Source organism: Chinchilla lanigera, unplaced genomic scaffold, assembly GCF_000276665.1.
Source record: "Chinchilla lanigera isolate Chin_1 unplaced genomic scaffold, ChiLan1.0 scaffold00094, whole genome shotgun sequence".
NCBI classification, from domain to species: Eukaryota; Metazoa; Chordata; class Mammalia; order Rodentia; family Chinchillidae; genus Chinchilla; species Chinchilla lanigera.
In genome coordinates this window covers 2,770,377-2,780,969 of record NW_004955495.1, presented here as the reverse complement: position 1 = coordinate 2,780,969, position 10,593 = coordinate 2,770,377, and the positions used below count along the sequence as shown (strand labels likewise).

General features: G+C 55.7%; 1 protein-coding gene across 2 annotated transcripts; it reads left to right on the top strand.

Annotated features, from left to right (window-relative positions):
* The first annotated feature begins 319 nt into the window (after window positions 1-319).
* Trip10 (thyroid hormone receptor interactor 10) lies at window positions 320-10,521 on the top strand. Of its 2 annotated transcripts, XM_005405695.2 has the most exons (15): window positions 320-425; window positions 1,539-1,654; window positions 1,741-1,797; window positions 3,424-3,571; window positions 3,653-3,715; window positions 3,928-4,032; window positions 4,120-4,248; window positions 4,492-4,638; window positions 4,724-4,918; window positions 5,889-6,056; window positions 6,277-6,386; window positions 9,324-9,456; window positions 9,650-9,792; window positions 9,873-9,991; window positions 10,109-10,521. In XM_005405695.2, exons 1-15 carry the CDS (start codon window positions 402-404, stop codon window positions 10,255-10,257), a joined length of 1,806 nt encoding a protein of 601 aa, XP_005405752.1. In that variant the 5' UTR covers window positions 320-401; the 3' UTR covers window positions 10,258-10,521. The 2 variants fall into 2 exon arrangements, with proteins under 2 accessions (XP_005405752.1, XP_005405754.1); XM_005405697.2 differs by lacking the exon at window positions 5,889-6,056 and having other exon boundaries at window positions 321-425.
* The last annotated feature ends 72 nt before the right edge of the window (window positions 10,522-10,593 follow it).

The following is a 10,593-nucleotide window of genomic DNA, read 5'->3' as shown; positions in this document are numbered from 1 at the left end:
TGGAGCTTTACCGTCTTGTCCCCTTAAGGAATGGTTGTAGAGGTTAAGGAAAAATGAAGAACAGTCCAGAGAGGAAGAGGAGGATGAGAGGATGAGAATAGCACCAGAAACTTGGAAAATGGGTGAGGGTTGTTTAAGTGGTCTGTCCAGTGGCGTCGGGCAGCAATATTCCTTTAAGAGGGGGCGGGCGTTATCTGATTACCGCCTCCTGTAGCCCCGCCCCCAGGGCGGCGGGTTGGGGGCGTGGTAAAGCTCAGAGAGGCGTGGCAGAGAGGCCAGTGGGCGTGCCCAGGGCGGATTGGGGCGGGGCCGGGCGTGCCGCCCTGGGCCGAGTCTCCCGGCGGAGGGCGGCGGGGACCGGGCGCGGCGGCGGCGGTGGCGGCCTCGGCGGCGGGAGCAACATGGATTGGGGCACCGAGTTGTGGGTGAGTCCGATCGTCCCGCCTGCAACTTCTCTCTGGCGGGGATCTCGACCTCCCCCGCTTTGTCCCCGCTGCGCTCTAGCTGGGGCTCCACGTTTTTTTCCCTGCGTTGACCCCTGGGTCCCGCCCTCTGCCCTCTGCCTTTACTCGGAGTTTCCCCGAAAGTCTCGGGACGCCCTGGAGCCAAGAGACCTTGCCAGACGGACACGGGGAAACTGAGGCACAGCATGGACGGGAGGGCGGCCAGAAGTCTTGGGACCAGGCCGGGGCAGCCGGGCGAGGTCACCTATTTTGAGCACCCTGGCCGGGCCAGGCTTAGCTTACTGCCCCTGGGTCCCTGCCCGCCACTCGCCTGGGCGGCGCGGAGGGGGAGGGGACCCTCCGGCCACCCTCGTCCCCACGTGGGAGCGACCAGTCCTGATTGCCTTCCAGTCTCCTGGGATTATACCTAGGGGCGCTCCGGGGTGGGGTCTGCAGGCCCGGCCCCAGCCCCTACCTCTGCCTCCCTGCTGGCCCCAGGCACAAGGTGGGGCTGCCCCCCGTCGCCTCTCCTGCGCAGGAAGCCCCAGAACTTTCCCTGTATCCTAGCTCGACCTCTGACCCCTCCCCTGTGGGGGCGGTGGGGTCCCTGGTTTCCCGGTGCCGCGCAGCCACCAGATCGTCGTTGCCCCTCCACCTCTAGGAGGTGGAGTGAAGGCGTAGGGGGAAACAGAGTCACGCATGAAAAAGCAGGAGAAATCAGGGAATTTGGTATCTGCCCCCGGCCGTCCCGACCCCCCCATCCCTGCGCCTCTGGCCCTGACTCACGCCAGGCCGGCCGGATTTTCCGGAATCTGGGGGGATTAGGGCAGCTGAGGCAGGAGTGCCCCATTCCACAACCTTCTTGGCCGTCCGCAGACCCAGGCCCTGCCGAGTCCGGCTGGGGCCCATCCCGGGAAGGGGAGGGGGTTCCCGCCAGTTTCCTGCCCCCCTCCCGCGCCCTACCGCTGTGGCGCCGGGAAACCACGCCTGCTCCGCGCTCCCGGGGAGCCTCACTCTCCGGGGCCTGAGCCGTAGGGCCAGGGGTTCCGGGGAAGGTCGTGACCCGGGCCCTCCCCACCCCATGCTCCCCGTCAGGATCAGTTCGAGGTGCTCGAGCGCCATACGCAGTGGGGGCTGGACCTGTTGGACAGATACGTGAAGTTCGTGAAAGAACGCACGGAGGTCGAACAGGCCTATGCGAAGCAGCTGCGGTGAGACCCCCGGGTGTATTCGGCCTGGGGTCAGGGGCTGTGGCAGAAGGGCCGCGGCTCAGCCTTCTGCCTCTACCTCCCTTCAGGAGCCTCGTGAAAAAATACCTGCCCAAGAGACCTACCAAAGATGACCCCGAGTCCAAGTAAGAGGAGGGTAGGGGATGGGGGCTGGTTTGCAAGGGGCCCTGCTGGCCACCCCACCTCGCGCCTGTCACGTGCCTCCAGGCACTGGCGGTAAGAAGAACCGGGGTGCAAGAACCAGACGACCTGATTTGAACCCTAAATTAACTCCCTTGTACAAAGTGGTTTTGGTCATGTGACTCAGTTTCCCTCTTCAATTGTTTTGGGGGGGATTTCCAATTCGAAGATTAAATCCAAGGCCTTTGCATTTACTGAGCTGCATTCCACAGCCCTTTTAATTTGTTTTCATTTTTGAGACAGGGTCTGGCCAAATCGTTCACTAAGTTGCCCAGGCTGGCCTTGAATTTGTGATCTTCCTGACTCAGCCTCCCAGACTGTTGAGATTTCAGTCGAGCACCACCACGTTTGGGTTCTCCACCTGTTTTCCTCATCTATTAAGTGGGGATGCTCCAGTGTTGCAAAATGAGTGGTTTGGGGCAAGTGGCTCATTTCATGCCTCTTTTTTCCTTATCTGAGAATTGGGGTTGACAGTGGGGTAGCCAGCATCTAGCTCTTGCAGGAAGATAAACTGAGTTACTGTGTGAAAGCACAGTGCCCAGCCCCACAGAACTTGTCAGAGCATTTCACTTTCTTCCAGAATCCAAAAATCTCTACGCATAAAAGCTGCTTTCTTGCTTCCTTGTTTGGTTTGTTCACTTGTTAGATAGCAGCCTGGTTTGATGTTAATTATATTAATTATAGTCTTTTATCTCAGTCACAGTGAATACAGCTGTCCCTTCCTACCCAAAGATCAAAAATATCGTACTTAAAAAAATTGTGCCTGTACCAAACCTATACGAACTTCTTCTTTCTTGACATCCCTTGAACCATAGTGTGACAACTATGTACATAGCGTTTAGATTGTGATTTAAAGTCCAGGGGGAGATGTATGCAGGTTGTGTGCAAATACTATGCCTTTTTATTTTTTTAAAAAAGTTTGTCTTTTTTGAGACAGGGTCTCACTATGCAGTCCAGGCTGGCCTTGAACTCACTTTGTAGCCCAGGCTGGTCTGGAATTCACTTTGTAGCCCGGGCTAGCCTCGAACTTGCAAGCATCCTCTTGCCTCAGCCTCCCTAGTGCTGGGATTACAAATGTGTGCCACCACACCCGACTGTTTTTTCTTTTTGAGACAGGATATTGCTAAGTTGCCTGGGCTGGGCTTTACATTTATGCCTCAGCCCCTGACAGTGTTACAGGTGTGTGCCACCACACCAGCTTATAGTATGTCTCGTAAATAAGGAACTTGAGCAGTTGAAGAGTTTAGTATACTTAGGGGTTTCTGGATATGATCATCTGTGTATAGGAAGGGTGACTGAGTGAATATCTCTTGCTGCATAATTTGGCTACAGGGTGCTGCTCCTCACCTCCCTGGGGTGAGGCATGCGTGGTATCAGGAGTGCACCTCCTTGTTAAAGCCCAAGACAATTCTAAGGTCTGACATGCATGCGAACACAAGGGCTGGGGTAAAGGACAGGGACCAGAATTTACCTGGCTTGGAGGATCAATGCCTCGGGCTCGGGAGCTGGTGTCTGGGCACCGCCCCCTGGGGGGGCACTGACCCCCTCCTTCTTCACCCTGCTCTGCCCAGGTTCAGCCAGCAGCAATCCTTTGTCCAGCTTCTGCAGGAGGTGAATGATTTTGCTGGCCAGCGGGAGCTGGTGGCCGAGAACCTCAGCGTCCGGGTGTGTCTGGAGCTGGCCAAGTACTCCCAGGAGATGAAGCAGGAGAGGAAGATGGTGAGGGGTCCGCCCTACCTGGGCTTCGGGGGACCCTGCTGGAGGAACCCCTGGTGAGCTGCATCCCTGCTCTCCCCCCAGCACTTCCAGGAAGGGCGGCGGGCCCAGCAGCAGCTGGAGAACGGCTTCAAACAGCTGGAGAATGTGAGTTAGCGGAGGTGATGGCGGCAGTGGGGACTCGCTGCTCCACAGGGCTGAGCCCTGTTCTGGCTGGCCCCTCCCCCCAGGGGCGCCCATGTCCCCACTGCCCTCTGTGTCTGGGTGGCCTCCTCCCACCAGCCCCCACGCACCTCAGTGTCCCAGCTCCCCTATTTTGGGGACAGCAGTTGCTCCCCCGGGGTCCATCTCCCCTGCAGAGCAAGCGTAAATTTGAGCGAGACTGCCGGGAGGCGGAGAAGGCAGCGCAGACCGCCGAGCGGCTGGACCAGGACATCAATGCCACCAAAGCTGATGTGGAGAAGGTGCGTGTGGGGGCTCGGGCAGGCTCGAGAGGCCAGAGCGGGACGCTGATGGCACCTGTCCATCACCTCCCCCTCGGGATTCCCCAGGCCAAGCAGCAAGCGCACCTTCGGAGTCACATGGCAGAAGAAAGCAAGAACGAGTATGCAGCCCAGCTACAGCGCTTTAACCGGGACCAGGCCCACTTCTACTTTTCACAGATGCCCCAGATATTTGATGTGAGTGCCCCAAATTCCCAGGCCAACCTTCTTACAAAACCCTAAAAGTTAACCAACTCCTATACATACATCAAAACTCTAGCTGTCAGGTCCCAATTCCTACACTGAACGAGAAGTAGAAAGCTATAGTATCAGTGAGCCCAGTTCGGTCTGGCATCTCTGTACTCGACGCTGTGTCTTCCCACGCCAGACTGGGCTTGGGGCAGGAATCCCCCTGAACGCCTCCCGTCTCTGCCCCTGCAGAAACTACAGGACATGGATGAACGCCGGGCCACCCACTTAGGGGCTGGGTACGGGCTCCTGTCGGAGGCCGAGCTGCAGGTGGTCCCCATCATCGCCAAGTGCTTGGAGGGCATGAAGGTGGCTGCGGATGCCGTGGATGCCAAGAACGTGGGTGCCCGGTGTGGGTCCCGTGGGCCAAGGAGTGGGCTCCCAGCTGACCCCCTGACTGTCCACCCGCTGCCCCCTCCCCCAGGACTCCCAGGTCCTCATCGAGCTGCACAAGTCAGGCTTCGCCCGCCCGGGCGACGTGGAATTCGAAGACTTCAGCCAGCCCATGAACCGAGCCCCCTCAGACAGCAGCCTGGGCACCCCCTCCGACGGCCGCCCCGAGCTCCGAGGCCCGGGCCGCAGCCGTGCCAAGCGTTGGCCCTTCGGCAAGAAGAACAAGGTGGGGACCTGTGCTCTGGGGGTGGCGGTGGGGGGAGGACAGCCAGGGGGGACAGCGGCGGCCCCCACTGAGTCAGCCCAGCCACCGGAACGCCGAGTCCTGGGCAGGAATTTTCCTCTTGGCTGCTGGCCCAGGCTGGAGGGAAGGGAAGGCGGGCGGCAGGCCGATTGGCCTGGGAGTCCCAGGAGGCCGCGGGGGGCTGGGCGGGGCCTGTGGCGGCTGTCTCCTGCTTTGGGGATGCAGACAAGGCCAGCTCGAGGACTTGTGCGCTGGCCTGAGGCCCTCGTCTGCGTCCATCCCTGGGGAGCCCCCGAGCCTCTCTGTCCTGGGAATGGGCCTCCGGGCCACCGGCCTCTACCTTGTTTAGTTTCGGGATTTGGGGCTTCTGATGCGGGGTGCATCTGACACCTGGGGTTCCCCTGCCTCTGGGTTAGTCTTGTGGGCCCGCTCCACTTAGACTCCGCCGCCCTCCCACATACACCCGCCGCCCCCGGCCTCGCCGCCCCCGCTGTGACCCGCTCCTCCCAGCCTTTGGGCCCTGCTCCCCTCTCTCCTTCCGGCCTGTGTCTGCACCCTTGGTTCCCCATGCGCCTCCCCACCTGCTAGACTGTGAGTGGAAATCCCGATGGAGACCTGGGCCTCCTTCTTGTCTCTGGACCTGAGATTCAAGGGCCGAGAGGGGTGCGGGCAGGACGCGGCGGCCCCTCCGGGCTCACAGTCTAATCCCCGTCCTGCCCGCCACCTCCCAGGCTTTGTGTTGCTCTCGCATGCGTTTTCTGTGTGTGGTTGTACATCTTGAGTTGTGATTTTCTTACCGTTTTTTTCTTTCTTTCTCCATTTTGTTTTTCCTTTATCTGCGTCCGTCCGTCCATCCTCACGTCCATCCATCCATCCATCCATCCATCATCCTCGTTCTCTACACCTTCCCATCTCCATCTCTGACCCCCACCCACCCGGCCCCCGCTGGTAGCCGCGCCCCCCATCCCTCTCCCCCCTGGGGGGTCCCCTGCCCTCGGTATTGCCTAACGGACCCCCGTCCCCACGCTCCGGCCGCGACCCCTTGGCCATACTGAGTGAGATCAGTAAGTCAGTCAAACCGCGGCTAGCGTCCTTCCGCAGCTTCCGAGCCGGCCGTGGGGTAAGTGGGGCCTGGGGAGCAGAAGGAGGTGGCGGTCACAGACGCCCAGTGGCCGGGTGGTGGGACCCTGGGCTCGCTTTCTGCGGCCGGCTGGGCCCCCGTCCTGCTTTGCTTTATGCATGGCCTCACTCCAAGAACTCTGCCAAGGAGAAAGGGGGTTCGCTGTCTCCCAGGGGCGGACAGTGCCGGAACCCCCATTCTGTCCTCTTCTATCTTGTAGGCGGTGGTGACGGAAGATTTCAGCCACCTGCCCCCGGAGCAGCAGAGAAAGCGGCTTCAGCAGCACTTAGAAGAACGGAATCGTGAGCTCCAGAAGGAGGTGGATCAGAGGTAAGAGGTGGAGAGAGAGGGAGGAGAGGAGGAGAGCGGTGAGCGCTTGCCTGGCGTGCACCAGGCTCTGAGTTCCAGTCCCGGCACTGCAGAGACAGAACGAAACCGAGAGCTCAGACATGCTCAAGCGGCACTCAGAGCTCCCCCAGCAGACCCCAGGCCCCGATGGTTTTGTGGGTGGTCCCCGCCACACTCAGGAAACTGCTGCTTTCTGTCTTAGACAAGTCCTTCCAGCAAACACGTAAAGAGCAAAAGCTACCAGCACTTTAGGAGGCTGGTGGAGCCTCAAATCTCCAATCAGTGAACAAGAAATTCCAGAAAATAAAACTACAGGCTCATTTTACCTCATTTGTGATCTTAGATACAAAATGCTAGCCAAGCAGATCTAATGATGTATTTCCAAAATAATTCATCATGTGGTGGCCATGGTTGGGTGAAGGTATTTATGCCACAGACTTGTACACTGAGAAAATGGCCACAGTGATCAATTTTATGTTATGTATATTTTACCACCACAACAACAAAATTTTTGAACTAGATGTGGTGGCACCTGCCTGTTATCCCAACACTCTAGGAGGCTGAGGCGGGAGGATCATAAATTTAAGCCCAACCTGGGCAACCAACCTAGTGACTTAGTGAGACCCTGTCTCAAAATGAAAAAATAAGGACTGGGGTGTCACTCTGGATGAAGGTCCTGGGTTTCATCCCAGTACAGGCAAAAATCAAATGAACAAACAAATAACAACAAAAAAAACCCCAAATACAAAAAATTCATAAAACAAATACAGTTAACTTTTGGATATTATCCCAATAATGCAAAGATGGTTCAATATCTATCTATATACATATTTTTAAAAACCCTATCAGTTTAACTTACCACTTTAATTAGATTAAAGGAAAAAAAACTATAGTTATCTGTTTAATAACCGAAACACTTGGGGTCAGGGATATAGTTCAGTGGCCTAAGTGCCTGCCTGGCAAGTGCAAGGTCCTGAGTTCGATTCCCAGAACCAAAAAAAAAAAATAACCGAAACACTCAAAATATTAACGATAAAAAAAATCTGCCAGATTAAAAAAAAGAAAGAAAGAAAATCTACTCACTCTTTCCAAGCAACAAAAATCCTCTTCCCAGTCGGTTACATAATAGGGCTGACGTTTGCCACTTGCTATCGGGCGGCCAAATTCTATTTTGCTATTTGTGTGGAATCTCTTAGCCAAATGGCTTTTAGGGGTGCGAAGTTCCACCCAGAACTGTCTGCTTCCAGGGCTTTTCGGGTGGAGGTTTGTGCCTGCAGCCAGCCGAGGTAGGGCTCAGATTCTAGCTGTCATGGAGTCATGGGCAGCTTGCTTGACCTTTTCATGCCTCCATTTGTTTATCTGTACCATGGGTCAAGTGCACAGCTAGAAGACAGTTGAGCTGAAGTCTAGCATATTCCATAGAGTTTTCTTTTCTTCTTTTTCTTTTTCTTTCAGTGCTGGGAGTGGAATCCAGGGCCTTGTACATACTAAGCAAGAGCTCTTCTGCTAAGCTCCATCCCCAGCCCTTTTCAAGTTTTAGTTTGAGACAGTCCTGTTGTTGCCCAGGCTGGTCTCAAACTTGTGCCCCTCCTGCCTCAGCCTCCTGAGTAGCTGGGGTTACAGGCGTACACCAGCACACCTAGCCAGAAGTCTATTCTTACAGCTCTTACTACCTGTTCATATGGACAGACACGAGAACAGTTGTAATCACAGATGGCGTTCATTGACCACTTGCTGTATTCCAGGCACTGTTCTAACCCTTTCACATGGATTCTCTAGCATTCCCAATTTTTCCTAAGAGATGGTAAGCAGAGTTAGGAGCCTCACTGTCTTATACTTTTTTTTCCTTTTTAGTTATATTTCTAATGCTTAGAATAGTGCCTGTTACACAGTAGGAGCTCAGTATGTGTGTGAAGTATTGCACTATAGGTCTTAGGCTGGGTGCAGTGGCATGTACCTGTAATCCCACGTACTCAGAAAGCTGAGGCAGAAGGATCACAAGTTCAAGGCCAGCCTGGGCAAGTGAGTATGACCCTGTCTTGAAATATAAAAAGGGCTGGGATGCAGCTCAATGGCAGAGCACCCCTGGGTTCAATCCCTATACTGGGGGGTTGGGGAGGGTGGAACTTAATATATACCAAGTACTGCTCTAATTTTGTCAGCAAACAAATACATATCCTATTACCCCCAATTTCAAGATAAGAATACTGAGGCAAGGATTTGATAACCTAAGCTCACAGTGCTAAGAAATGCTCAACTACTATCAAACCTAGCCAGTTAAGTCCTAATTTTGGAGTTGTTTCTGCTTTTCCTTTCTTTCTTTTCTTTTTTTAAGATGGGGGTTTCATTATGTTGCCCAGCCTGGCTTTGAACTCCTGGACTCAAGCAATCTTCCTGCAGTGGGTCCTGAGTGGCTGGGACCACCTTTTTGTGGGAGGGGTATCAGTTTTATGAGACAGAGTCTCCCTGTGTAGTTCCAGCTGACCTTGAATTCACTATGTAACCCAGGCTGGCCTTGAACTGGAGATCGTCCTGCCTCAGCCTCCCAAGTGCTGGTAATAAATGTGTGCGCCACCATGCCTGGCCTGGCTCCCACATTTAAGTTCCTTTTTTTTTCCTGTACAGTACTGGGGATGGAACCCAGGACCTTTGCACCAAATTACATCCCCAGCCCTTTAAAAAAAATTTCTTTTTAATTTTGAAATCGAGTCTCTCTGAGTTGCCCAGGCTGTACCCATATTTATGATTCTCCTGCCTCAGCCTGCCAGAGTGTTAGGACTATAAGCATGCATCAACTTCCCCGGGCCCCATGTTTGAGTTCTTCACCAGTGTCTTCCCTTGTTCTGTGATGCAAAGCCTGCTTGTCACTTGCAAAATCACACGGGACTGAGCTTTTTATCTGTCTCTGTCTTGTCCCAGGGAAGCCTTAAAGAAGATGAAGGATGTGTACGAGAAGACACCCCAGATGGGGGACCCAGCCAGCTTGGAGCCCCAAATCACAGAAACCCTGCGAAACATCGAGCGGCTGAAGCTGGAAGTGCAGAAGTATGAGGTAAGGGGCGGCCCGGGGAGAGACGGAGGCTGAGTCACGCCGGGTGGGGGACTGACGGGGAGGGGCGGGGGAGACCCAGCTGTTTCTCATCACGGCCTTGGGTGTGCATGGGTGATCTCAGGAAGTCTCCGGGTCCAGAGCCGGGGACCTCGGGGGGCCTGGCCCGGAAGTGATGTCTCGATGCTGTCCCCAGGCTTGGCTGACTGAGGCTGAGAGTCGGGTCTTGAGCAACAGAGGGGACAGCCTGAACCGGCACGCCCGGCCTCCTGACCCCCCGGCCAGCGCCCCGCCAGACAGCAGCAGCAGCAACAGCGGGTCACAGGAGAACAAGGAGAGGTGAGCGGGGGGGCCAGGGCAGGGGTGGCCTCGGGGACCCAGGAAGGCTGCTTTCTACATGCGGTCTTCCGCCCAAGCAGCTCTGAAGAGCCCCCTTCAGAAGAGGGCCAGGACACCCCCATCTACACGGAGTTTGACGAAGAGTTTGAGGAGCCCACGTCCCCCATAGGCCAGTGTGTGGCCATCTACCACTTCGAAGGTGAGGACACCCCGGGTGGGCTGGGGGGCAGCACATCTGTTGCTTGGAGGACGCCTCCGGCCAGGATCTGTTGAAGTGGACAGAAAGCAGAGCCCTGGGCTTTGTCCCCCACAACAGGGTCCAGCGAGGGAACCATCTCCATGGCCGAGGGTGAAGACCTCAGTCTGATGGAGGAGGACAAAGGCGACGGCTGGACCCGGGTTCGGCGGAAACAGGGAGGGGAGGGCTACGTGCCCACCTCCTACCTCCGGGTCACGCTCAACTGAGCCCTGCCCAGGCGGAAGTGGGGGGCTGTCAGCTGCTGCTTCTGGGCCACAGGGGGCCCCAGGACTTATGCACTTTATTTCTGCCCCCCTTGGCTTCAGCTGAGACCTGTGTAACCTTGTGCCCCCTCCCACCCCACCTGCTACCCCCTCATGGACCGGCCGTGCCTTCAAGCATGATGTACATACTCATGTTTCAGATCTTTTCTTCCTGCCGCTTGGCTTGGACCGTTTTGTTTTATATATAAAAAAAAAAATTATACAAAGTTGCTGGAGTTCTGTGGCTTCTCGGGATTTAGATACAGTACTGGGGTACTGGGGTGAGCTCCTCTAACACTA

Coding starts and splice junctions, on each gene's coding strand:
- Trip10 (XM_005405695.2), top strand. CDS start 402: ATGGATTGGGGCACCGAGTTGTGG. Junction 3,572..3,652: donor TGAAGCAGGAGAGGAAGATG/GTGAGGGGTCCG, acceptor CTCTCCCCCCAG/CACTTCCAGGAAGGGCGGCG. Junction 4,919..5,888: donor CCTTCGGCAAGAAGAACAAG/GTGGGGACCTGT, acceptor CCCCGCTGGTAG/CCGCGCCCCCCATCCCTCTC.